General features: G+C 44.0%; 1 protein-coding gene across 1 annotated transcript in view; it reads left to right on the forward strand.

Annotated features, from left to right (window-relative positions):
- BRF1 (BRF1 general transcription factor IIIB subunit) overlaps positions 1 to 26,242 on the forward strand; it is a 328,507-nt gene extending 302,265 nt beyond the window's left edge. Inside the window, exons 16-18 of the mRNA XM_088471247.1 lie at positions 11,494 to 11,545; positions 21,211 to 21,355; positions 24,325 to 26,242. Of these exons, the coding sequence (XP_088327373.1) occupies positions 11,494 to 11,545; positions 21,211 to 21,355; positions 24,325 to 24,362 (235 nt within the window). The 3' untranslated portion in view covers positions 24,363 to 26,242. The remainder of the gene's footprint in view (positions 1 to 11,493; positions 11,546 to 21,210; positions 21,356 to 24,324) is intronic.
- The last annotated feature ends 527 nt before the right edge of the window (positions 26,243 to 26,769 follow it).

The raw sequence follows: 26,769 nt of genomic DNA on the forward strand, positions 1-26,769 counted from the left end.
GATTGGAAATGTGCACGGATAATCCCAAAGACAGGGATTCTGGCATTAATGACCCCACTATTCTTGTAGACTACAGGGAGTGTCACAGGTCATTTGCGGAAGTGTTACATGATGAATCACGGCAGACAAACAAATCTGTACAGAACTGATGTGCATGGCTGGTCAGCCTATGGGCATTGGCAAATGCCTTCCCAAGCATTGTGTAAGGTAGGAGTGGGCAATAAGCACCCCCCTCCCCAGCTGTTGTAGAACTACACATCCCAACATGCCCTGCCACAATTTTGCTATTTAACCATGCTAAAACTGTTGCAATGCATGCTGGGATTTGTAGTTCAACAGCTGGTGGGCCGCTTATTGCCCACCCCTGGTGTAAGGTATACTGCCTGTTATGTATCAATTGTCTGTATGGATTGCGTATGAAATGCCGACGTCCAGGAAGCCGCCTGGCTAAATCCCAACGCCGCAAGCTTCAATGCTGAAGATCCTGACTGGGGCTGGTAAGTACCCTAACCCTCCCCTCTCCCTCCCCCCCCCAACCCTCCCTTTGTTGTGCCTAAACCTAACCCCCCTTCCCCGCACATTAAACCTAACTCCCCCTCCCCACACCCTATACCTAACCCTCTCGGGGTGGTGCCTAACCCTAACCTCTTCTCAGGGGTGCCTAAACCGAAACCTACCCTTCCCCCGTGGCTAAGCGCTAAAACTGCCCGGCTTACTTTACTTCCGGAAGCCATCTGTCTAGATTCCGACATCGGTATTTAGACGTCGAGATTTAGTCAGATGGCTTCCGGCCGTCGACATCTGACTGTATCCTGTCTGTATATACATTAACATTCTAGTGTTTTACAAGGTGAATACTGAGTTACACGCAATGCCAATGTTCACGGAATGGAGCGTTTTTCTGCTACTGCGTGAAGAACTCCTACGGCGCATGCGTTTCACTGTGGCTACGCACAGAGACGATTAAGACACATGGTATCAGAAATGTATTGGAAATGTGCTGGGCAGTGACTAGAAAGTGGCTATAAAGACGCACGGGAATGGTCCGTCTTAGGGCTATTTCACACATGCTAGTTTTGGCCGGGCGGCTTTCTGCCGCACGGTTTTTAGCCGGGTGTGAAATCTAGTAAATGTAGGGAATCAGCGGGTCCTTTCACACGGCACGGTCGCCGTCCAACAGCCGGAAATATCTACTGTGCAGGATGGTGCCGCAGAGCCGTAACTAGACTTTTTGGTGCCCTGTGCCAGAAAGAGCATTGGTGCCCCCCTTATTTTTCAAAGGGACATAATGCACCCAAAAAAGGGGAATGGCCTCATGGGGAAGGGCCAGGGAAGAGATAGGGGAGGCCAGGAGATGCTGGGGATGAAATAAGAGGAAGCTACAAGCGAGAATGATAGTAAACAGAAATTTGATAGGCCCAAACAGCGCCCCCTGACCTATGGTGCCCTGTGCGATGGCACCGGCCGCACTACCCTAGCTACGGCCCTGCGATGCCGTGCCGTAGCCTCTAAAAAGGAGTCAGGCAGTATTACAGCATCTGAACATACTCAAAGTGGTGGGCGTCTCAGTCCTCACACAGTCAGACACAAGGCTGTACACCAGGGGAAGGGCTGTTACTAGCATTCGCATATAGTCTCAGACGTGACTACGGCAAAAGGCACTATACTGTAGTGGTCACAGTAGTGATGTTCTAACAACTGAAACCTTTGCAGACCTTACACTAGGGATTACTTTTGCTAGATATTTGTACATAAATATACATGGCTAAGTGGCTTCCTCAAAGCTTGAAAAGGGGCCAGGCGATCAAGCATTCATATAGATGTAAACTGTAAAAGGAACTGGCCGCTTAATTTTGAAAGACTCGGTAGGTAAAATCCATTACAGGAGAGTTTTCCAATACAGACTTGTTCCCTTTCAAAGTTCCACTTAATCATTCTACTTCTATGTCAAAATCAATTAAAGACAATAGATTCCACTCAATATATTATGTTGGCCGGTGTCATAATACTGAGCAGAAGCTAATTAGGTAATGTATTCGGCAGACAGCAAACCATTCAATGTCTACATATGTTGTGTTTATATATATATATATATATATATATATATAGATAGATAGATAGATAAAATGCATGTATGTATATATGTATATATATATATATATATATATATATATATATATATATATGGGTAATCTGAGAAATACATTAAAGGTATTGAAACATCTGTATTATTTTGGCATCTTCCGTGCTGTTTATCCCTGAGTGGCGCCTCGAAGTCCGTTTACACTTTCGGTAACGCTTTGGTTTGCTGTCAAGAAAGGCAACAGGGTGCAGTATTCAAGGACTAACTTCAGTTCTTCCAGTGGGTGGCGGACATTTCTTGTTGATATATAGATTATATAGAATCTTTTCGTCAGGATGCGTCACTACATGTGCAAATAAAGGCAGTTTATTTGCACATGTAGTGACGCATCCTGACGAAAAGGCGTCAAGCCTTGAAACGATGTATCTGTAAATTGTCACTATGATATATTGAATACAGCACCTTTTTGTACTTTGTGTGGGAGTGCCGCCTGTTCCTTTATTTAGGACTATGGAATACTGTTGACTTATTAGGAGGGCACCCCACAGCTGCATATATCATTCGAGTGCCAGGCTTATTGCTATATATACACACACACACACACACACACACACAGTACAGTGCAAAAGTTTTAGGCAGGTGTGGAAAAAATATGCTGTGAAGTGAGAATGCTTTCAAAAATAGAAGGGTTAATAGTTTTTGTTTTTTTATCAATAAGTAAAATACAATTGAATGAACAGAAGAGAGATCTAATTCAAATCAATATTTGGTGTGACCACCTTTGCCTTCAAAACAGCATTGATTCTTCTAAGTACACTTGCGCAAAGTCAGGGATTTTGTAGGATTATAGTCAGGTGTATGATTAATCAATCATACCAAACAGGTAATAATGACCATTTTCATATGTAGGTTGAAACGTAATAATGTTATGAGTTACCAGACTCCTAGATCGTTTACTGCCATTGCGCAAAGCAGGTCAATCTTTTCATTTTTTTTAAAGTATAGTGAATAGTAATGTCTGGTGCCCTCCAAATTACCGCTCTTTGCGGAAGGGCATGATGTAAAACTCGAGAAGGCAGTTCTCTAGAAGACTTAACTTAAAGACTGTATCCTGTCGTAGTTATTAACGTTTCAGAACTGTATTTTAAAGTTCTTTCATCAGGATTACAAAAGATTTTGGAATCCTGATGAAAGAAAGGTGTCGAGCAACGATTTGCGGTCAGGTGAGGCAGAGCCTTTCCTGTCATACTTAGGTAGAGTTTTGACTATAAAATTTATAAGAAAAAATGAAAGAAAATATTAATATCCTCTTTGTTTTATTCTAATCATTTTTATAGTCAAAACTCTGGAGTAAAAAGTGTATGGTAGGTGAGGCACTGCCTCCCCTGTCTTCCTTTTTTGCACATCCCTGATCAAAACATACCAACTTTCCAGCACCTTTATATAACGCCCACATGAACCCTCGGGTTCATATATGTATCTGTTAATCTAGCTCTGATACTAGCCAGTGTCTCCCCAACCATTTACCTCACCGCACCACTGGTGTCCAGAGCCTTTATAAAGTCATCCAGAGAACCGCCTTCTCCAGTTATATTGAATCAGACAGTGAATGAACATTTGAATACTTTACAACAAGTTTTAAACCTCTAAACCAATCATAACCAGTATCTAAATGTTGTTTTATTAAAATAAGTCACATTGTTCATTCATTGCTCTTGTGTGTTCACTTGCTGGCTTTGTGTGTTCAGTCACTGGTAATTTCTGCACCTCTCCTCTAAATTTCTTCAGTATTTAAACCAAACAAACGTATATTTTAAAAGTGTATATATAGTAACGATGATGGTAGATGTCTCAAAACACTTTTTTTTATCTTGTATCTTCTACCTTGCCCATCTACCACAGGTGACCTATTTCAGATGGGAACCTACAGAATGACTTGATCAGTTTAATGTGGCACTTGCCCTACTTTATGCCCTTGTAATACACGTTATATCGGCAAGAACCATGCTGCTATGAATAAAAAACACCTATGTTTTTCATTTCACTTGTATTTCACTTTGTATACATACACGCACACATCTCTTTATAGTGGGAACTGTCACACACAGGCGTAGACCTAAGGAAATCTGTTATGAGCGGAAGGTGTAATTAACGTTATAACATCTATAATGATATATTCCTGTTACAGTGACAGAGCAAGTACAAGGCAGAGAATTCCCAAAGCATTTAATATTGTACAAGGGCCTTGTCACGACCTGATTTTTTCACTAGGGTAATTGCTACCAAATTATAGCAGTGGTTCACCTATTTCAAAGTTTTCTTTGTTATAAGGTTCAGTTTTTTTTCCCATTTCTCCTCCTCCTTTTCCATTATTCTTCTTTTTCATTCTTTACCAGACAGAAAAAGTAAAATGAACATATTGGCTGGGGAGTGGAAGGAACGTGTCTCCTCACCGCTCATTACAGACTAGAGCCGCCCTGTTCAGTAGTGATGCCCCATCCTTAATCAGTCTCTGTGGCCCCTGGAACTGGCAATTTGCAGTACACCAGCTCTGGGGGGCTGGCAGAGATAGCAGACGTAGTCATGGCAGCCAGTAACGCAAGGTTCCATATGGCGGCTATTCTAGCAGCTGTTCAGTTATGCGAAGGTCAGGACGTGGTAGAAAGCAATCTAGCTGTGTACTTGTTAGGTGGAACTGGGAAGAGCCTGTCATGTCTCTGGAGTATCACAGATTTTTTCCTTTTACTCCTTCACTGAACTCATGGAATTTCCTGTTTGAGGTCAGGCTCTTACCATCAAAATACACCATTTTTATTATTAAAAAAGAAAAATATATATATAAAATTGTCACATTACTCTAAACATACTTTAAACAATTACTCCACTCAAAACTGAATTTAAATTATCTTGTCAAAACGATTTAGCTGGGGTGGCTTGTTGGTCTGGCCCGCTAGTATCCGTACTCCTTGCTTGTTCTTGCTAGCAGCATTTTGTCAGTGGTCAGCAGACAGCCTCCTGTATGTGACAAAGCAGCAGGACGTAGGAGCACAGAGAACATAACAGATTGGGGGGGTTCATCACTCCAGTAAAAGGGTTTTTCTACTGCAGGGTCCATAGGGTATCCACAGGAAACATTGGGGTATAGGTGATGATCTCAGGCATCGGGCACCACAGAGTTAAAGTTTTTCATCCCAGGATGCACTGGGGTCCCTCTCCTATACCCCGAGCCTGAGGCACTCAGTTTCGTCGGTGACCGGCTCGGAGTCGGAGCACCTCTAACAGGGGGGGCTGTTTTGGCCCCTGAAGTTGTCGGGCAGCTGTGGCTGCACATCTGAGTGTACACCATGGACTGTCAGTATTGACGTCCATGTCACTCCTCCACCCCGCTGGTACCAGAATGCCGGTACCGGGGATCCTGGTAGATAACTGGGGTCCCAGCTAGTGGTGACCCCGGTTACCCGGAATGTGGCTGAATTTACAGGGGACAAGGTAAGCGGCGGGGTCCACTGGAATACACAGTCCTAAGTCCCCAGGCAGGGGGCTTCCTGGGGACTGGCTGCAGTGTGGAGCCAGGTACTATCCTGCGCATCCACGTAGCCCTTGGGACAGCGGGCCGCGGCGGTGTCCGGACCCGCCTCCTCTCTGCTCCTCGACGGCCATCTTTTTTTTTTTTGCAAAGTGTGGCAGACGCTGAACGCTGGCATCATGGTCCGGGTCTCCCCTGCATACCTCTCCTCCGCGGTGCAAGGTCAGAGTATGTAGCGCTGTATCCTACCAGACTCTGTGTAGTTGATCTCAGCACTGATAGTGCAGGGTTTATTCTGCATTGTATGTGACTTCAAGCTAGCGCTGCTGCCTGTACTTTATTTCTGACTGTCAGCCATTTTACCTATCCCTGTTCTTCTCTGCTAAAGCCCTTGAGGTGCGGTGTTGCAGGGTGTTTATTACCGCACTATACATTTATTGTCTGTGAGGTGTGTCACATACAACTCCGTGCCATTCATCATGTCTGACAGTGAATGTGATTTTTCCCATGCATCCAAACCATATGTCATGTGCAATTGGTGATGGGCACTCTGAGGGGTTATATAAGGCGTGTTTTCTGCTCTCACGCCCTATTGCTGTCTCTGCACCTGTGCAGGAACCTCCCTGGGCTTGTTTTGCTAAGGCACTTACAACCCTGGTGGGTCAGTTAGCGACGCTCCCTGCTTTTCCCCAGATGGGGTTTCTACAGCCGTCAATGGTATCGTCTCCTATACATGGGTTCCCCAGACAGTTAGTGGTACCTAGAGTCTCCCTCTTTCGCCCCCTCAGGTTGCACAAGAGCCTGTGTGGGTTAGTTCCCTGTCCACTACGGCACAACACCTGTCGGACGTGTTACAGGGGGATTCGTCATTGCGGCCGCATAATTGACCTTTGCAGTCTCGGGCTGATCAGGAGGATGTATCGTCTGATGACGGTGAAATTTTTGACCTTTCTGACCAGGAGCCTTTCCGTACTAAGGAGACGGAGTCTAAGTCTAAGGTCTATATACCGGGCCTTCTACGTGCAGTCCGTACGGCCTTGGTTATTGAGGATGACGATCCTCCCGTGGCCAAATCAAAATATGCCGCCTTTAAGGATATTAAAGGTGACGCCACTGTATTTCCCCTGTCTGGTCAGCTAGTGGATCATCTGGAGGAAGCATGTAAAACTTCGGGCAAGCGTTACCAGCCTCAAAATCGTTTGGCTGTGGCGTACCCCTTTGCGGATAATTATTTCTCAAATTGGGAAACCCCTCCACAAGTGGATTCGCTTGTCTCACATCTAGTGAAGAGTGCTACATTACCTATGCCCTCCATGTCCTCCTTAAAAGATCCTACGGATCGTGAGGTTGAAATATGTCTGAAATTCATGTATTCCCTTGCTGGGTGGCCAGAGCTATGGAGCGCTGGGCTGATAGCTTGGAGGTGTCTCTGGACACGGACTAGTCACCTGACCAGGTGGAGTTGGTGGGTAATCTCAGGGATTCAGCCACCTACATCAATGAGGCAGCTTTGGATATAGGTCTCCTTGCTTCCAGTATCTCTTCGGCAGCAGTGGCAGCTCGCTGCACTTTGTGGTTGCGTTCTTGGAAAACTGATGCAGATTCCAAGAAGGGATTGGAAGGTTTGCCCTTTAATGGACAAGTCCTATTTGGCCCTGATTTGGACAAAATTGCGGCTACTCTGGCAGCAGCCAAGTCTGCATGCCTGCCGTTGGCTACGGTCCCATCAGGGTCGGGTTCTTCGTCCTTTCGGCCCTATAGAACCCAGGGTACAGTCCTTTCCGAGGCGGGCAGGTGCCAAGAAACCTACAAAGCCAAAGAAGCAGGCTTGGCGTACCCGACGTCCTGCTCCCAAGTCTGACGCCAAGCCTTCAGCCTGATGGGTCGGGCCTCTCTTTGGGGGACCCCAGAGTGGGATGCCGACGTCTTCAATTCACCCAGTGTTGGCTTCTGACCACCTCTGACACTTGGGTAAGAGAAGTAGTTTCTCAGGGGTATGCCCTCTCCTTCCGGCGGAGGCCTCCCAGCCGGTTTTTCACCACGAGTCTTCAGTCCAATCAGGACAAGGCCCTGGACAATATCAAAAAGATATTCCACAAAGCGCCGGTTCCCTTGTCTCAGAGGGGATTGGGGTATTACGCCAATCTTTTTCTGGTACAGAAACCCAATGGGTCCTACCGGCCAATACTCAATCTCAAATCCCTCAACAAATTTTTGAGGGTTCCTCGGTTCAGGATGGAGTCCCTGCGTACCATAACTTTAGCGATGGAGCCTGGGGATTTCATGGTGTCGCTGGATATTCAGGATGCTTACCTGCATATCCCTATTGTCGTAGCGCACCAGCGTTTCCTCAGGTTTGCAGTGGTCAATGACCACTTCCAATTTCAGGCACTGCCCTTTGGTCTGGCCACAGTGCCTTGAGTGTTTACCAAAGTTATGGCAGTTCACCTGCGGATGCAGGGGGTTCGCTTGTTACCCTATCTGGACGACCTCCTGTTGTTGGCGGCGTCTCCAGAAAAACTTCAGCGCCATCTGCAACTGACAGTCTCTGTGTTACAGAATTACGGTTGGCTGATAAACTGGAAGAAGTCCACCCTGGTGCCATCACAGAGGATGATCCATCTAAGAGCTCTGTTGGACTCCCAACATCAGAGGATCTTTGTGACAGAGGAAAAGATCTCTGCGTTACAGGCAAAGGTTTGTATTTGCCAGCAGAGTCGCCGGGTGTCTATTCACTTGGCAATGAGGTTACTGGGCTCCATGGTGTCGATGTTCGACATGGTGGAGTTCACCCAGTTCCACTCTAGACCTCTGCAGAAGTTGATCCTCTCCAGATGGAATGGGTTGCCCCATTGGATAAAGACAGACAATGGTGCTTTCCCCGGAGGTACGTCTGTTTCTGGCCTGTTGGCTGCAGACTGCTCACCTGAACAGGGGGCGCTCCTTTCGGATTGCAGACTGGGTCCTGCTGACAACGGACGCCAGTCTCCGAGGCTGGGGAGCAGTGACGGGTCCACACTTCTTTCAGGAAAGGTGGACGCCAGCGGAATCTGCTCTTCTGATTAAACATATTGGAACTTTGGGCAGTATTCAGAGCTCTCCAGCAAGCAAGACAGGTCCTGCATGGAAGACCCGTGCAGGTACAGTCAGACAATGCCACCACGGTGGCTTACATAAACCGCCAAGGAGGGACTCGCAGTCAGGCGGCTCTGACAGAGGTGTCCCGCATTCTAGTTTGGGCGGAAGACAATCTCCCTGCCATATCGGCAGTGTTCATACCAGGAGTCTTCAACTGGGAAGCAGACTTTCTCAGCCGTCAAGACGTGCATCCAGGAGAGTGGTCTCTTCACCAGGAGGTGTTTCAGCTGCTGGAGAACAGGTGGGGCCTTCCAGAAATAGATCTCATGGCCTCCCGACACAACAACAAACTGCCAGTCTTCGGGTCAAGAACAAGAGACGCAAAGGCTTTTCTAGTGGTCGTCCTGTCGGTCAGGTGGACCTTCCAGTATGCGTACCTCTTCCCTCCGTTCTCCCTTCTTCCTCGAGTGATACGCAAATTCAAGCAAGAAGGCGGCACGCTCCTGCTAAATAGCTCCAGCGTGGCCCAGACGGCACTGGTACTCAGATCTTCAGAGTCTTTCAGTAGACACTCCGGTGCTGTTCCCTCAACGTCCGGACCTGTTATCTCAGGGTCCTTGTCATCATTCGGACCCTTTGTTCCACCTGTGGCGCCTTGGGATCTGGCTGTAGTCCTAAGGGCTCTTCAAGGACTACAGCCAGATTTGCTCAGTGGATTTGAAATGGCTTACATTTAAGACTGTATTCCTTCTGGCCATTGCTTCGGCCAGAAGGGTCTCAGAATTGGGGGCTCTCTCATGTCGACCTCCATTTCTCATTTTTCATAGAAACAGGGCTTGTCCTGGGTTTCTTCCAAAGGTGGTATCTAGTTTCCACATCGAGGAAATTATTGTGCCGGCCTTTAATTCACCAGACCTTTCGGTTGGGGAGGCCACCTTGGATGTGGTGCGGGCTTTAAAAATTTATGTTGACCGCACTGCTTCATGTAAGAAGTCGGACTCTTTGTTTGTCCTATATGGCTTCCGGAAGAAGGGTTGGCCTGCCACTAAGTAAACGTTGGCATGATGGATTCGCCTGGCTATTTCTGAAGCTTATATTCAAGAAGGCCTTCCTGTTCCATCTTCTGTTAGGGCTCATTCCACTAGGTCTGTGGGTCCATCGTGGGCGGCTCGACATGGCACCTCAGCGGTTCAGCTTTGCAAGGCAGCCACGTGGTCATCTGTCCATACTTTCGTACGGTATTATGCATTTGATACCTACACCTCTCAGGATGCTTCCTTCAGGCGGCGGATTCTCCTTTCAGCACAGGAGCGTCCCCACCCTTAAAGGATACTGCTTTGGGACATCCCTAAGTTATCCTGTTGATACCCTATGGACCCTGCAGTAGAAAATAAGAGATATGGTAAGAACTTACCCTTGTTATCTCTATTACTACGAAGTCCATAGGGTTCCACAGGACTCCCACCCTGTCGCACCTGTACTGCAGTTGGGCTTTGCTCTGGTCAACGGTTTTTCCGTCTCCTTCTGGTGAGAGTGTGATTTCTTGTGTGTTCCAGACTTTCCTCTCTCTCTTTTTCTCCTCCGGCCTATGGCTTGTGACGTAACTGAGTGCCTGAGGCTCGAGGGCGGGGTATAGGAGAGGGACCCCAGTGCATCCTGGGAGGATGAAAAACTTTAACTCTGTGGCGCCTGATGCCTGACGTCATCACCTATACCCCAAGGTATCCTGTGGAACCCTATGGACTTTGTACAAATAGAGATAACAAGGGCAAGTTTTTACCATATCTCTTATTTTTTCATGCAAGAAAAGTATTGAACAGTGTTAAAACACTGGAGCCCAAGTAGGTCATTTAGCTGTTGTCGGGTTACGTTTTTAGGATGTTACAGCCAAGTAAGTCTTTAATGATAATAAGCAATGTGTCTGGTTTTTATAAGAACTAGTTTATTCAATTGTTTTATTTAGTTGGCGCTATTGTAAAATGGCAGATTTACACGTTCAAATATAAAACTGCATATTATTTACTTTCAACAGACTGTGCTTATAGTGTTTTAGGTGAGTTTGCCTAGGTAAGAGCACCTATTACATTCATCAACATGTAATCTGGGAGCAGGAACTGAAGTGGGTGTGGAAAGAACAACTGGAATCCACTTAAATATCAAGATATAAACATCAGCTCAGAGTATTTCAGCCAACACCTGTGTGTCTGTTTAAGGGCGACACACAGGTGTGTCGCCCTTAAACAGACACACAGGTGTCTAAGCCAACTTGGTCCTGTGGCCACTGAAGGGACTAGATTACCCTAGCCTGTTAGTGTGTGGGTTTTAAAATGTAATTTTGTTGTAATGATCTTTTAAGAGCTATAGTCCCTTTAAATATGTTTTTATAGAGATCCGATAGCAGATAAGTTAGTTCTGCACCTAGCCGCAATGGTTTTTTCTTACAGCATTCTAATTATGTCGAAATTTCATCTGTGTCGACATTATGCATGTTGACAAAATATACCGAACCCGGAAAATAGTGGGAAAGAAAAAAATCGAAGACAGCGTCGTATAGATTCTTTGTATTATTAATATTTAGTTTGTGATGCTCCATCAACAAATCATTATTGCCATTCCTCACATCACTACATATGTATTACAACCATATAATACACAGCGAATCACAACACCGTTGATATTTGTGGTGTTTTGTTCTGATGTGCAAAGTTTGCAGGCTACAAAACAGTTCACTTACAATTGCCAATCTCCTTTTTGCATCTTATAATTGTGAGCATTGCTGGTGATCACTTTCTATTTTGTCTTTCAGATTAAGGCCGTCTGTTTCTACGCAACCATCTAAAAAGGCAGCACTTCAGCAGGTAACTGTCAGATTGCATTTCTGTACACGAAAGGTCAGCATGAAAACAAGGCACTGAAGACATGTTTATGAAATCCTCCTGGAAATCTACTTACAGCAGTTAGCAGGGCAGAGATTACCCACCATACAAATCTATCAAGAACTTGTATTGTTGAATTTAGAGCAATCTCTGTGAATGGATGAATTTCCATATACACATTCTACTGGAGAGTGGGATATTGTTCCCCCATGGTGAGAGATTTCACATACAGACACACAGATGCCAGTCTTGGGTCAGTTGCGAAGAATACCCGCTGTTTGATTAGTCTGGTGGCACAGACAGGGCCCAGAACGTCTTGTCCTGGTGACAGATGCTTGCAGTGAGAGTGACATTTCAGAATATCATTTAATGCATAGAACTGAGCTCATCCCGCGGGAAATATTACATGTCTTTTCAGAAGCTGTTAAGGAAACATTTTTTGTTTAGGGGAAAACAGTTCCATCTTTCCCACAGACTGTTTAATCCTAAGATTGAGCCTCAGTTTTGCACACAATACTCATATATCAGACTTGATTCTACATAGTGTCACCAGATTTTGCTGCTCTGTACATAGAATATTCATCACTTACATTATTCCCTTCCCCAATGGAGCTCACAGTGTAATTATACACACACACACACACTCACACTCTCTCTGCTTATGGAGTGGGGGAGGAAACCCACCCAAACACGGGGAGAGCATACTGGCTCCATTAAGATACTGTAGGATCCTTGTGGGGAATCAAAATCAGAACCCCAGCAGTGTAAGGCAGCAATGCTGTCCTCTGTTTATATACATGTATACATATATATATTTCTTGCATACTATTTTCCTTCTTGACTTATATAATATACACCGATGTTTCTAACAGCTGTAAGTAATTACAAATAAGCCACATATTGATTTCCCCCCACACCACAAAAATGTTCTCTTTTCTCTCTCACCCGCCCTTATAATGGGTGTCAGCCTCCTCCTTTCTCATTAGTAACACAGTGACAGTGGAGCTGGGTAAGGAGAGAATTAGAGCGTTCTAGTGTTATGTTTTTGTGTGTGTGTGTTTTAATATACTATATTGAGACCAACATTTGCATAATTAATGGTTCACGGAACAGTTTGGGTGGACTATGAATTTCTGCTTTAGACTATACATATTGCCCCTTCCCATGGATACAGCCGAACCCATATTCATGTTTCAGTAATGTCATCAGTTTCTAGTGAGTCATTATGCTCATACCTTCCCACTTTTCCTCTATGGACTCCAGGCGATTTGGGCAGGTTGAAGTCCAGGTGAAAGGGGAAAGGCATGACACTATAAATCATGTCAGCACACTCCGTCCTTCCCATTACATCGGTGAAGTGGGCGGGTTGGCAACTATCCCAGGAGTCAGTTGAACTTCCAAAAATGTAGGAGTTTCCAAGAAATTCCAGGACAATAGGCAACTATGCATGCTGTATATGGATACAATGCGCAGAATGGCTGCCTCCAGTACATATAGGTAATCATTGCACCATAAGTGCCGGCTTTGTAGACCTCCCTGCAGCATCTACAGAGAAGAGGTCTACAAAGTCAGGGAGGGCAGGTTAAGGTAACGCAATGTGTATAATCAGACTCGTGTGTGATTATGTGCTGTGCAGGGCCTCTCCTGTCATACTCTAAAATTTGATATATAAAAATGATTAGAATACAAAAAATATATCTATAACTTATAAACATCTAATTTGTTTATTGTAATCGTTTTTATAGTTAACACTCACCAGCTTTGTGGAGCTCCCTGGGCCTGCAGGAAGACTAGAGATGAGGCAGCAACAGCTCAGCCTCTCTTCTGTATAGTCAGACACTGCTTGCAGAGCTGCAGGTGGGACCACACCACAGGCAGTAAGCTGCACAGACAGAGAGCTAATAGAGGCTTGCATCTGAGTATGGGGGGGGGGTCATGCCTTTAACACTGAACACATTGGATGTGTCATGTGATCAGGAAGTGCACTGCAGTGTTTAGAGATCAGAGCTCAGTCAGCAGAAGCAAGAGAAGACAGTGATAGAGGTAGGAGGATCAATGGACACTGAAACTTAAGGTAATGAGTGGAGAGGTATGGGGAGAGAGAGGCTCTCAGCACTCAGACCCATCTCCATGTGTACCTCCCCCTGCCATTGACCTCACCGCATGTCACTCTGCAGCAGTGGGTGATCTGTAATGCTATGAATCTTGTCATGCCATCATCCCCTACTTCAGCTGTCTTGGAAAATCAGACACTTTATAGAGGAGTCATACATTATTGGTAGCCTCACAGGCATTCTGGTCTTGAAGACTCTGGGCAGCTTGCAGATAAGTAAGCATGTATAAAGTACAATTCAGCAATGGCTTTTGCTTCTGCCTGTAATTAGGGAGGCACAGGTGTTAGCATTACTACCTTGCAGCACTGGGGCTTTGGGTGTAATTCTTTGTAAAGATTGTGGGTCTCATTCAGACCCGGTCGCAAACGCTGTGCGCTCGCAATCGGGTCGATATTAAGACCCTGCGCATGCGCAGCGGCCGCACTGCGCGTGCGCAAGCCCCAGAGCGAGAGAGAAATTCTCTCGCTCCGGAGCTCACTACAAAAGGGGCGGCTGTCGATGTTGATCGACAGCTCGCAAAGTTTTGTAGGCGGGGGGGGGGTGGCTACACAAACGGAGGCGTTCCCGATGGAACGCATGCCGTTTTGTGGGCGGCCACACTGACATCAGCAGTGATATCAGTGGGGAGCTTCCTGCTCGATCTGGGGCTCGCGGTTGCCGAAACCCAACCTAGGGTCTCGTCGCAAGCCCCGATGGTCGCGATGGTCTTGACCATCGCGACCATAACCCGGGTCGGTCGCTAAAGCTGTGGGTGGTAACTCACAGCTTAACTAATGACCAGGAGGCCGCACTTAAAAAGTCAAGCGGCCGCCCTCATTCAGAGAGAGCGATCGCTTCTTGCGACTGCCTCTGAATGAGGACCTGTATGTTATCCAGCATTTACTGTATGTGGCGCAGAGCCGTAACTAGACTTTTTGGTGCCCTGTGCCAGAAAGAGCATTGGCGGCCCCGCTATTTTTCAAGCTGGGACAAAACGCACCCGAGAAAGGGGCATAGCCTCATGGGGAAGGGCCACGGCAGAGATAGGGGAAGCCAGGAGATGCTGAGGATAAAATAAGAGGAAGCTACAAGTGAGAATGATTCTAAACAGAAAATTGAAAGGCTCGAACAGCACCCCCTGCCCTGCGGTGGCACAGGTCGCACTACCATAGTTACGGCCCTGATGTGGCGGTCCAGTGGAAGTTTCCCACCTACAGTCCAAAGACATAATGGTAGGGACGATTGGCCCTGCTGAATGTGCTGCTGTTCTGATATGGAATGATGTTTATGAATGATGAGCCTTATAGTACAGTTGTCTATACTAAATAAAGAATAATCATACAACTATGCAGTGTTACTATATCCTGACCCAGGTGCCCTCTAAGTGCTGATTTGTATTGTACATTTTGCATTAGTACTCGCATTGCTCCAATTACACCACTGCTGGGAACATTGTAATATTAAGGTTTTCAATCGCTTTAACTTATGTAACAGATTGACACATTGCCACATATCTGCCAGATTCTGCGACTGTATATTTAGAAAACTGCATTTTTAAAGAGAGTCCTAATGAGAGGAGAAAAAGTATTAATCTTGTCAAACTGCTGGATATGCAGCCTAGGGACGGGCATTATCACTTTTATTCTTCCTCATTACAAAAATTGCACATTTTTAGATGTTCGGCAGGATGGAAATAGGCAGGATAATTAGGAAGAGGTCATATTTTAATTAGACTATTTCTTTACTCCTGCGGACTCCGAGTCAATGAGCGGCTTATTTTGGGTTCCACACCACTCACAAGCATTTCTCATGCTGGATGGAATTTCTCAGCATGATACGTCCCAAGGAACAAAGTTTCCCTTGTGGCATTTAATCCTATTTCTAGGATTGGTTATGTATGACTACTTTAATACTTAACCCCTATGGGTTTAGAAGAAAGCAGATTTCCAGGATATCCATGAAGTTCACTGTGTAACTATAGCACCTTGAATTCGGTGGCTTTGAGATCTGAAGAAATGTCTAATTTCTGGATAGTTTTTTTTCCATCTTTTAAACGTTAGTCATTATTAATTGTTACTTATATCACCATCCTATTCCGTTGCGCTTTACAATTTGGGATAAACCGTAAAAATAAGTAAGACTGGGTAATAACAGGCAGACAAGAGGTAAGAGGGCCCTGCTCACAAGCTTATAATCTATAGGGATATAGACGTTGATACACAAGGATAAGTGCTACATATTGCATATTGGTCCTGCCAGATTGTAGAGGTTCTTGGCGTGTGATCCAGTCACACATGCTTGGGGTCAGCAGAATGAAAGTGAAGGAAAAGGAAATATGTAAAATGTGTGGACTGTATAGAGGATGGGATCGGTATGAAATACTGCTGGACCTATGTCCAGCGGTTCAAGACCGGCACCAGTGAAGATCCCGACAAGTCTAAAGTATTAACTAACCTAACCACCCCCCCACCCCTCCTTTAGGAGTGCCTAACCTCCCTCCCTAGTGCCTAAACCTAACCCCCACCTTCCCTGCAGCCTAAACCTAAGTCTCCTGGGGGGGTGCCTAACCCTAACCTCCCCCCAGAAGTGCCTAACCATAACCCACCCTTCCCTAGCCAAAACCTAACCCACCCGGGGGGTGTCTAACCCTAAGTCCTCCCTGGGAGCCCTAAAACCTAACCCTCCCCCCTCCGCGGCTGTCCACGCCCGGCTTACCTTCGTTCGGTATGTCAGGCTCCTGGTGTAGGTCTAATGACAGGCATCGGAACTTCGACACCTGTCATTAGCACCTTGCCTGGATTTGATAGTCTGGAAACCGATGGTCGGCATTTCGACCGTCGGCTTCCTGACTGCATCCCAGTAGGATAGCTTATGGAGGTGATGTGGGGGGGTTCTGGAAATTTGATAAGCTTGTCTGAAGATGAGGAGGAGTTTTTTGGGAATGCTTGAAGGTTTGGAGTCTAGAGGAAAGTCTAATGCTGGCCATACACCTGCACGACCAGCTTAAGATAATGCACATACAACTCCCCAGAGCTCCCTGGCAGTCCCGGCGGCACGATTCGTTGTTTTCCATTGCACACGATCTGTCGTACGATCGATTGTGTGCCTCACGCGCTCATCAGGGAAAAGTAATTGAAATGACATGAATGGACGCACGATGCATCGCATGCACAAAATAAACGTTACGATCTGCACGCGATACGACGAGTAATATTAGCTGCACATCTGATCATACGACCCGTTTTAGGATCTGCAGGAGCGCGCATCGGATCGTATCCTACTTTAAAAATGCACGATTTGCACACAATCCATCGTACGGCGCATCGACAATCGAGTAATTGGCCCGAAATCGCGTATGTGTATGGCCAGCATATTAGTGTGTGTGGAAGGGCATTCCACAGAGTGGGTTGAGCCCAGAAAAAGCCCTGTAACCAGATGCAGATCTTGTGCTAATTGGAGAGATTAAGCTGATAGATATTTTGAGAACAAAAAGATGCATGTTGGTGTACAGTAGTTTGGTTAGTAGCCTTATGTGCAAATAAAATAGAATACTGGTAACCAATTGAGGGACTGACTGTGTGGAGCAGCAGACGATGAACATTTAGCGAGGAAGATCAGCCTTGCAACTGCATTCAAAATGGATTGTAGTGGTGACTAGTAAGGAGACCATTGTAATAATCAATGCGGGATATAACGAGTGCATGTATTAGAGTTTTTGCAGTGTTTTGTGTAAGATATGGTTGTATTCTGGATATGTTTTTTTTTAGATCTATGTAACAGGATTTGGGAACTGATTTAATGTTTTGGAAAACACAGTACAGAGTAAAGGATGACACCTAAGCAGCAAGCTTGTGGGGTAGGCTTGATTGTCAAATCTGGAGAGGATAGGTAGATTTGAGTATCATCCACATACAAATGATACTGAAGTCTTAAAGAGCTGATAAGTGTGCCAATAGATGAGGTAAATTTTGAGAAATGCAGAAGACCTAGGACTGAGCCTTCTGGCACTCCATGTGATACAGGAAGCAAATTAGAGGTCCATTCAGAGAACAAAAGAGCAATTTCTTAAGTAGGAGGAGAACCAGGATAGGACTGTGGGGGAGATGTATTATTGTGTCATGGATTTTACCGCTATAGCTCTTCCTGCTTTGCTTCTTTACTGAGGTGAAGTCGGAAGCAGTACCGACGAGCTGTATGAACTGGAGTGGGGGAGTGAAAATGCCACTCTGTCGATCCCTAGTGCTGAGGCACTGTCTCATCTCCCGCCCGGGCACACTGGGCATGCGCGAGAACTTATGTGCAGCCCGGAGCCCAGCAGCTGCCGCAGCCAGGCACAGTACTGTCAATGCTGTGGTGTTAGGGCAACAACAGCTGCAGAAATTGATAGCTGACTGTTAAGTGCCATTGACCGTTCATACATTGCCTAGCATATCAGCACGCTATCTTGTAGATAGCGCCGATAATGACTGCGCATAGCTCCCTCTGTCAATTTACCACACATCTCCTCATTAATATATGGAGGATAAGTGGTATCTACAGCACATAACGTGCGCTGATACCACTAATCCCCCTAACGCACTTTCATACAACTCCCCCTGTGTCCTGAAGACCCAGGAATTGTAGGGTTTGTATAAGTGGTCAACAGTGTCAAAAGCAGCAGAAAGATCCAGAAGAATAAAAAGTGAGCGATGGCCCTTAGACTTAGCAGTGATCAGATCATTCACTACCTTAGTCAGTGCTGTCTCTGTGGAGTGTTGGGAATGAAACCCTGACTGAAGGGAGTCAAATAAGTTGTGCAAGTCAAGAAAGTGTGTGAGGTGGGTGCAGGCAAATCTCTCAAGTAGCTTGGAGGGGCATGGGAGCTAAGAGAGCGGATGGTAATTTTAGAGAGTTAGGGTCAGAATTCTGTTTGTTTTTCCAGAATAGGTGTAGTCGCTGCATGCTTGAATAATGATGGAAAGATACCAGGCAGTATATTTATTATAGTGCATGTTTATAAAAGTGGAGGTGTTGCCGATAGCAACCAATCAGATTCTACAGTACTTATCATTTATCAAGCACCTTCTAAAAGATAATAGCTAGAATCTGATTTATTGCTATGGGCAACATCTCCATCTCCAGATTTTAGCTAAGGTTGGGATGAGCACAGGAGACAGAGCTCTACTTATTTGTGAGGGTATAGAATCAAAAGGAGATGTAGTAGAGGAGGAGGATGTTAGGAGTGTAGATACTTCATCATCATTTTGTGGGATCAAATGAAGAGAAGATGCCAGAGGGTTCAGGTAAGGAATTCTGCTGGCTGAAGATGTGGATGCCAATTAATTTCTGATTTTATCAATCTTGTCCTTGAAATAGGAAGCAAGCTCTTAAACACTGATGGTAGCTGGTGGGTTGGGTGTCGGAGTGGTATGAAGTGATTAAAAGTTATTGAGGTTAGAAGCTTGAGCAGAGAGATAGGAAATATGTATGTTTGGCAGTTTCAAGAACATTTCCATACGAGTGGTAGATTGCGTTGCATATAAGACTGTCTTGGATTACGAAATTTACACCACTGATGTTCTACTTTACGTGAGAGTTTTTGTGGATATCTTGTTATTTAGAATACCATAGTTGACATCTAAGTCTATCTGGAGTGTGATGGGTATCTGGAGGGCTATTACTAAAGTTTTTGGTTAGGGAGAGATACAGTAATCTCAGATGTGAATGTAGAAATTGGTGAGAGCAGTTGTAGCAGAGAGGTGGAAAGTTTTTGAAAATGTATACGGTTAATATTTCTGCCAGTATGAGAAGTCATTTATTTTCCAGAGGATATTGGACGCCTCACTCTGTCACTGTCTTTCTGTCTTTGCTTGCAGTACTTTTCTGTCAATGTGCCGTGTACTACTCTATTAAAGCAAACGGCTGCTTGTCTGACAATAGCCACCATTGCCATACACTGCCAACTCTATATACAATGACTGTACGGAAACTTACACTGCCAGTGAGATCAGATCCATAGAAAACTTATGTTCATGACAATGTAGCCTTCAAATTCACCAGAATCTAGATATGTCACTGAGGCATAAGGCACAAAGTGTTGGGAATGGGAAAAGCTTGTATTTCCAATCAAACATCACATATGAGTCAACGTTTCACGGTCCAATTACCTTTTCCTCAGGACATGTAAAAAACAACTAGTTAAACGAATCTTACCTTACATAGAGGCAGCAGCGGCTCATGCCCTCTTATCTGAGGGGGCCTGCTGCTAGTCTAGCCGTGGCCGGCCAGGTCCCGGCAGCTGTGCAGTTAATCTGGCAGGCGCCAAGAACAGCACATGAGCAGCGGTGGTGCCATGCATGCGCATAACACCGGCTTCTGGGAACTGCATTGTGTGCAGCCCAGAGAGGCCCTGTAGGGCTGCCCAAAAGGCAGAGCAGCGAAGCCGCTCCGGACTGGCAGTCCCGGGGGAGGAGACACCTCCCTCTGGGACTGCCTGTCCTATGCATGACTGGCAGGTTAGGTTTCCAATGGGAAAACCACCTCCAGTTACAGTGTAGCCAGTGCAGTCACAGACTGCACTTTCTCACTGAAGCGGAGGATTTGACTTTATAGAGGTGAAAATCTTGTAAGGCGCGTGCTTACACGCTGGATTCCCCACAGCCGCCGGTGGAGTCGCATGGTAGAGCCTCATTGAGACCGGCCAGGCACAGTGACGTCCCTGAACGCCAACTGCTGTGGCCTCTGGGGGCAAAAAGTACAAATAACATAGTATATTTGAATGAAGTGATACTGTGTAGAACATCGTGAAAAAAAATAAACACTGCATGTTAAAAACATCGTCCTATACCAAAGACATAATAATTCCTATATACAAAATTCAGACTATAAATTATGATGTATTAAAACACAGGTTCTCAAACTCTGTCCTCAGGACCCCAAACAGTTCCTGTTTGCCAGGTGTCCTCAGAATCACAAGTAAAATAATTATCTCCACCTGTGGATATTTTAAAATGTGTCAGTGAGTAATGACTACACCTGTGCACCTGCTGGGTGACCTGGGAAATGTGACCTGTGTGGGGTCCTGAGGACAGAGTTTGTGAACCACTGTATTAAAACACCTATATACGTACTAAAATAGCTATATTCGTAACATGTATATTAATACAATGGTGTCTCATAGAGATTCGATACGGACCAAAGTCAATGTAGTTAGATTTCACTATATTATGTCAGTCTCATATGTATAAGAGTGATGGGAATGTTGGCATATACCCTATCAGCCAGTAGATGATGTAGTTCCACAACAGCTGGAGAACCACAGGTTCTTCATATCAGGTTATAGCCAAGTTGAAATGAGAATTCCATGCAGATGTCTGGTATTGAAACTTTATATTCTCAGCTCAGTGACCATAAGGTAATGCATCAGGTGCTATCTCACATGTGATCCCATCCACTTTACTGTGACTTGGCAATAAATCTTCATTAGAGAGGAGCTGAGAGATCAGGTCTGTGATAAAAGCAGTCTGCTTACCCCAGTGTCTCCATTGTGTCAGTTATATCTTTTTGTTCTCCTAGGAATCCTCTAAACCTATGGAGACCCAATCTAGCGTAGTAGTGGAAAGCGGACCAGTCGCATACAACCATGAGGAAGATGCAGAGGAAGAGGAGGAGGAGGATGAAGAACACTGTGTCAGTGCGCTTCAGTTAATGGGGGGTAACGGTAAGTACTCATTATAAAAAATTGCCACCCTATTTTTTAAATCACCACAACTGAAAGTCACTGAAGATACTGCTACCCAACATAGGGCCATATTCAATATGGGGCGAAAAGTCAGTCAATTTCGCATATTTCCAAAATCCCCGTATTCAATTACATTGACTTTTCGCCGGCGCGAAAAGTCGATGTTAAAAAACGGGGATAATTTTTCGCCAGCCTTTTGCTGGTGAAAAAAAGTGCAGAATTGGGGTTTAGGGGTACATGCTTAAAAAAAAAATGGCCTGCACCCTTGGGAATGCCCCCTTAAAACGATCTGTGTTAAAAAAAATATATATATATATAGGGACACCCCAAAAAATTTATTTAAATTTTGGGGTTTAAAAAAAAAAGAAAGATGGGGAACAACTTCTAAATTAGCAGCATTGAGTCCAGAGGGGTTCCCTTATATGCGGCAGGTGTTTTCTTCATTGCGGGAGTAGCGGCAGGTGCATTTTAGCAGAATTTTAAAAAATAATTTCAGGGACTTAAAAATATGCTTGCACCCATTTTCAAGTACCCCAAATTTGATGGGCATAGTTATTTTTCACCAAAAAAACTTTAAATGCTCTTGTGCATCACCTTCTTCAAAACCGCAATTATGCACCTGCCGCAGCTATTTAAAAACCCGACTTTCTTCTGCAGGCAAAAACGGGGGTACCCATAGTGATCCCCCATGTCTGGACTTCTTTAGGGGGGTCCTAGGATGATTTCTTGAAAATTCCCATTTTTTTCGCCGATCCAAGTTTTGCCAGTTCCTGATTTCGCCTACTTTGAAATTGAATACGGGGAATAGCGGGCACGCGTGCAATACTTTTCCACCTGGAAAACAGGTGAAGGAGGCGAAAAGTCCAGCAGGCGAAAAGTCTGGACTTTTCTCCTCAAATTGAATACGGGCCATAATGTAAACTGATGTAATCTATCATGTACAGAGTTTGACGGGAAATATTCCACTTCTGTATAACTTGATTGGGAGCGGACATGCAGCTAGTAAATAAACTGCTACTCAGACATATACTACTCCTACTGGCCAAACAGAAAACTAGCTTGAATTCATCTAACAATCACTTATCTATACGAGTAACATTTATTTAAGGACTCGAAACCATATTAGGGCTCATGTAGAGGTGGAAGCAAATGTCCTCTGAATGTAAGATGGAAAAAGCACGATATATATATATATATATATATATATAGGCATATTTACATTGCATATGTTGAATCAGAGACCTGCTTCTGCAGACATAAGGAGATCAACGATACCCCAAAGACTATACGGATGGATGTATTTTGTTGCACATGCATTATAAGGAAGTTTGTAGCATATACAACTTTAAATGAGCTCTATTCTGTTTCTATAGATAATTTTCCTCAGTATAGTGTTTATGTAATGAGTTAAGACCATTTTCATGGGTAAATAAAGCAGGCATTTAAAGTAAAGCTGATTTTATTAATCTTGTATCAGAAGTGTATGTATTATTGAGCTGTATAATGTATGTAAACAAATGTCTTGTTTTATTCTTAAGGAGCAGGTAGCCATGGTAGTGTGGGAGGTTCTTCTCGGAAAAACAGACCCAGTGTGACTGGCCTATTAGAAATGCATTCTATTGGTTAGTTTTTTTTAAACACGGGTATAGCTAATGATTTCACAGTAACTTAAATTGCTGCACGTTCAGCTTTTTGACCTGTAACAGACACCATTAGTACACTGTCCTTTAGATCTGGGAGAAGCTTTAGCTGTTTTGTGATGGAGTATAGTAGTAACACTTTACAGAGCGCTGTTATCAGCACAAAGTATGTGACCGCTCTGGGTTCCCGTTAGGCTACTGTCTGCAGTGTTCATACAGATGGGTCAACATATATTTAGCATCCTGGCATGTTAAACACCGCTGCTAGTTGCACCATGCCATGGCATGACTCAATAGCACCGATTGTCCTTTTGTGCGTTTTTTAACCTTCAAATGCATCTTATTCGCACAACGATAGCACAAGCAGCTTCTGTTGATTAAAATGATATGCAGCATGCCTATGTTGTGTGTGTGACTGCGGCTGTATCTGCATGCGAAACACTACGTTACAGTATTACAGCCGCTGACACTGTAACGTAGCATTTTGCATGCAGATACAGCCGCAATCGCTCAGAGAACATAGACATGCTGCATATCATTTGAATCCGCAGAAGCTGCTTGTGCTATCTATTCGCATCGTTGTGCGAATAAGACGCATTTGAAGGTAAAAAGACGCGGGTCTCTTGCTAAGGTTTGCAAGTGTACAATATACAATGCAGCTAAACGTGGAAAATCCTGTCATACTGTATATTGTACGTATGTCATATATCACTGTATTTTATATATATATATATATAATATACTTTATATAACATGATTTTTCCACGGTTAGCCACATTGTCAGTCTTCACGCTAATGTTATGTTACTTTGCGAAAAACTAATTTTGGGCATTTTGTGCAATTGAAAGTTCTATTTTTTGGGGGCATATTTCATATAGACAAACAGACGTGTTTGTGAGAACTCGCACATTACGAACAGTCAATAACATGGCGCACCACTGTATCCAATACTGTGGCGCGAGGCAAAGGGGTCTTTTAGTAAGGACACATCTGTATACACGGTCTGCAGCATGCCAGGAGGAGAGAATAAATGCCATGTTCCAGTCATTTCGCTTTTTTCCATCACTTTACTGCCCAAACGAAAGCTACAACACACTAAACAGGACAATTTATGGTACATCTTAAACCGCCACTAGCAGTGTGTCAGTATATCAGCTGCCCATTATGTTGTCTCTGTGTTGTGTTTATTGCATTCCATGAATTATCTCAGCGTAAATTCTATGATTAACAAGACAATACCATGAATACTTTCTTCCCCAGCATCATAAAATTGCAATATATTAAGTATAACATTTTGCTTTCTTTCAGAATATGGCTGCGAGCTGGAGGATGATGATGGCTATTGAATAATCTCGCATGGATAATAATGTAGCTCGATTTCAAGTGATCTTGTAATATATGGACTTGTATCTATTATGCTGTTCTGTGACCAGCGCTATTACACACAATAGTTAGAGTTTTGTATTACAATAAACTTTACAAGATTCTATTTTTTGGGCCAGTTGTTATTGGCCTTAAACCCATATATTTGATGGGTTTTAGTACTTGAATATTTTTTTTTTTTTGGAATTATTATTATTATGCTGTAATCGTGTTTAGATACATCTGTTCATGGTATTAAACCCACAAAGCATGGAGTAAAATAATACAGTATGCATTGTTTTATATGAAATCTGGAGGAACCGTGCAGGTCACCCAAGGTAAATCTAATCTGACCACATGTTACATGCAAATCATAGTTATTATTGTCACATACAGGCCCTCATTTAGAGTCGGGTACAGTTCCAGCTAGAGGGTACAGTTCTGCACCTGGACAAATCATGTTGCAATGAAATGGGTGAAGAAACTGGCCTCTTCAATTTTGCACTGATTTAAAGTAAAGCTAGTACCCCCTTCCCTCCAACTATAACGTTTGTTTTTTTTTGTTTTTGTTTTTTTTTGCACATTTTCAATTTGCAATATGGTTTTGCCAAGGTGCAAGATTGCACCTTCTAGATGGATTTATTTCTAGTCCCAAAGCCTAGCTGCAAATAGGGGAAATTAGATAAGATACAATAGATCCATAGCTAAATATTTTTGGACCGGTCTCTGTTTTTTCACCATAACTACCTTAGTTTTCCCAGTGATTGCACCACCCACCCCTTGTTTGGGTAAGTGAGCCCAGACAAAGATCACTCTGGCTTCTCCGCTAGACCGCTGCACAGGCCCCTAACTAGGGACATGCGCAAGGGGCCCTGGTGGCTGCACCGTCGCTGCCTGATTGCACTGGTATTTGGCTTGCACGGTAGAACGATATCCTGCTGTCGGTAGAGTAAGTGCTCTTCCTAGTGCTGGCAGCCCCGGCATGACGTTATGATGTCATGTGCTTGGGGGCGGTACACAGATCCCTGCTCCGGCACTGCTGCATGATATGGCAGCTCCCAAATATATTGGTGGCCAAACTGCAAATGATTGTTCACAAAGTAGGCTGAAAGCCCCAATCACAACGTGCTGCATGCCGGCTGCTTTTCTGGGTTATACGTTGATCCCGTCACACGGTATGTGTATGAGGTCATCATTCCACCTTGTATACAGAATGTAATCCGGAATTGTATATTGTTCGTCTCAAACTATAAAAATCATTATATTGTACGAGATACAGGTCGTTTAGTAATTTTGCCCAATTGAAAATATTATTCGTAAAATGATGGCGAATGATGTACCTCTACAAAGGGTTTATTCTCGTGGGCTATACAGAGAGAAACAAACTGGTTTACAAAAAAGGGTTCAAAGTCATGTTTTATAGGAAGCTATTTACTGTACAATTTGCTGATAATCTATTTATTTTAGCTTGATTATTTATAGTTTACAATAACTGTGTGTATAGAACAATTACATAAGTTTCTGTGAATTGTCACTTTTTATGGAGATATTCCTGTTCCTTTCCGTTATTAAAAAGCTTCCAGGCCTTCTCTTACTAAAAGAATGTATAGAGTGTGTTGTGGGCATTCGGTATAAATACTAACGATAACTTATTGAGAACTAGTCTCGCTCTCTCCTGATAGCTGCTTTTTATTTCTGTTTTAGAAATTCTGGTTATTATTTTGCTACTTGTCTTGCATTCCTTGTATATCACAAATGATGGTTTTGTTACTTCTAATTTATTATTTTTAATTACCATCTTATTTGCATCTGTTTCCTTTTTATACCTCTGCAGTAAGTCACATTGGTCTTTTATACTTGTTCCCCCAAGAATAAATTGGTAAATGTATTTGTTTAAAATTGCTTTCAAAATTCTTTCATTTATGTCCTGTGTGTTTTCTTCAGATAACTCCATCCCAGTCTATGAGCTGATCAATGGCCGCTGCAGGGGGAAATTAGTTGTCTGAAAGTTAATTGTTTTTAGCAATTCAACCTGCATTTTTAGCTTGAATCAAAGGAAATGACACTCCGATCCATGGTCCTCCTTTTTTTTTTACTTTTTTTTTTTAATCTGAACATGTGTAATAAGCTTGGTATTGTTTAAAATTCCAGAATGCGTCAAACAGTTTTAGTTTGGGCCTCTGCTAACCGACCCATGGAATTGTCCTGCAGGAAGCTTAAAAACTTTTGCCATTTTGCAGCATTAGACGTCCTATTACACCATTCCGTTTCAGTGGTAATTAGGATCCTCTAGACTTACGAGTTTGCCCAGTTATGGAACTGTGATCGGAGCGGTGTCTGGTCCTCCTCATTTATACAAGAGGGCTTGTAATGTACTGTACAAGTTCCATC

This window comes from Taudactylus pleione, unplaced genomic scaffold, assembly GCF_031769625.1.
Source record: "Taudactylus pleione unplaced genomic scaffold, aTauple2 ptg000113l, whole genome shotgun sequence".
Classification (NCBI taxonomy): domain Eukaryota; kingdom Metazoa; phylum Chordata; class Amphibia; order Anura; family Myobatrachidae; genus Taudactylus; species Taudactylus pleione.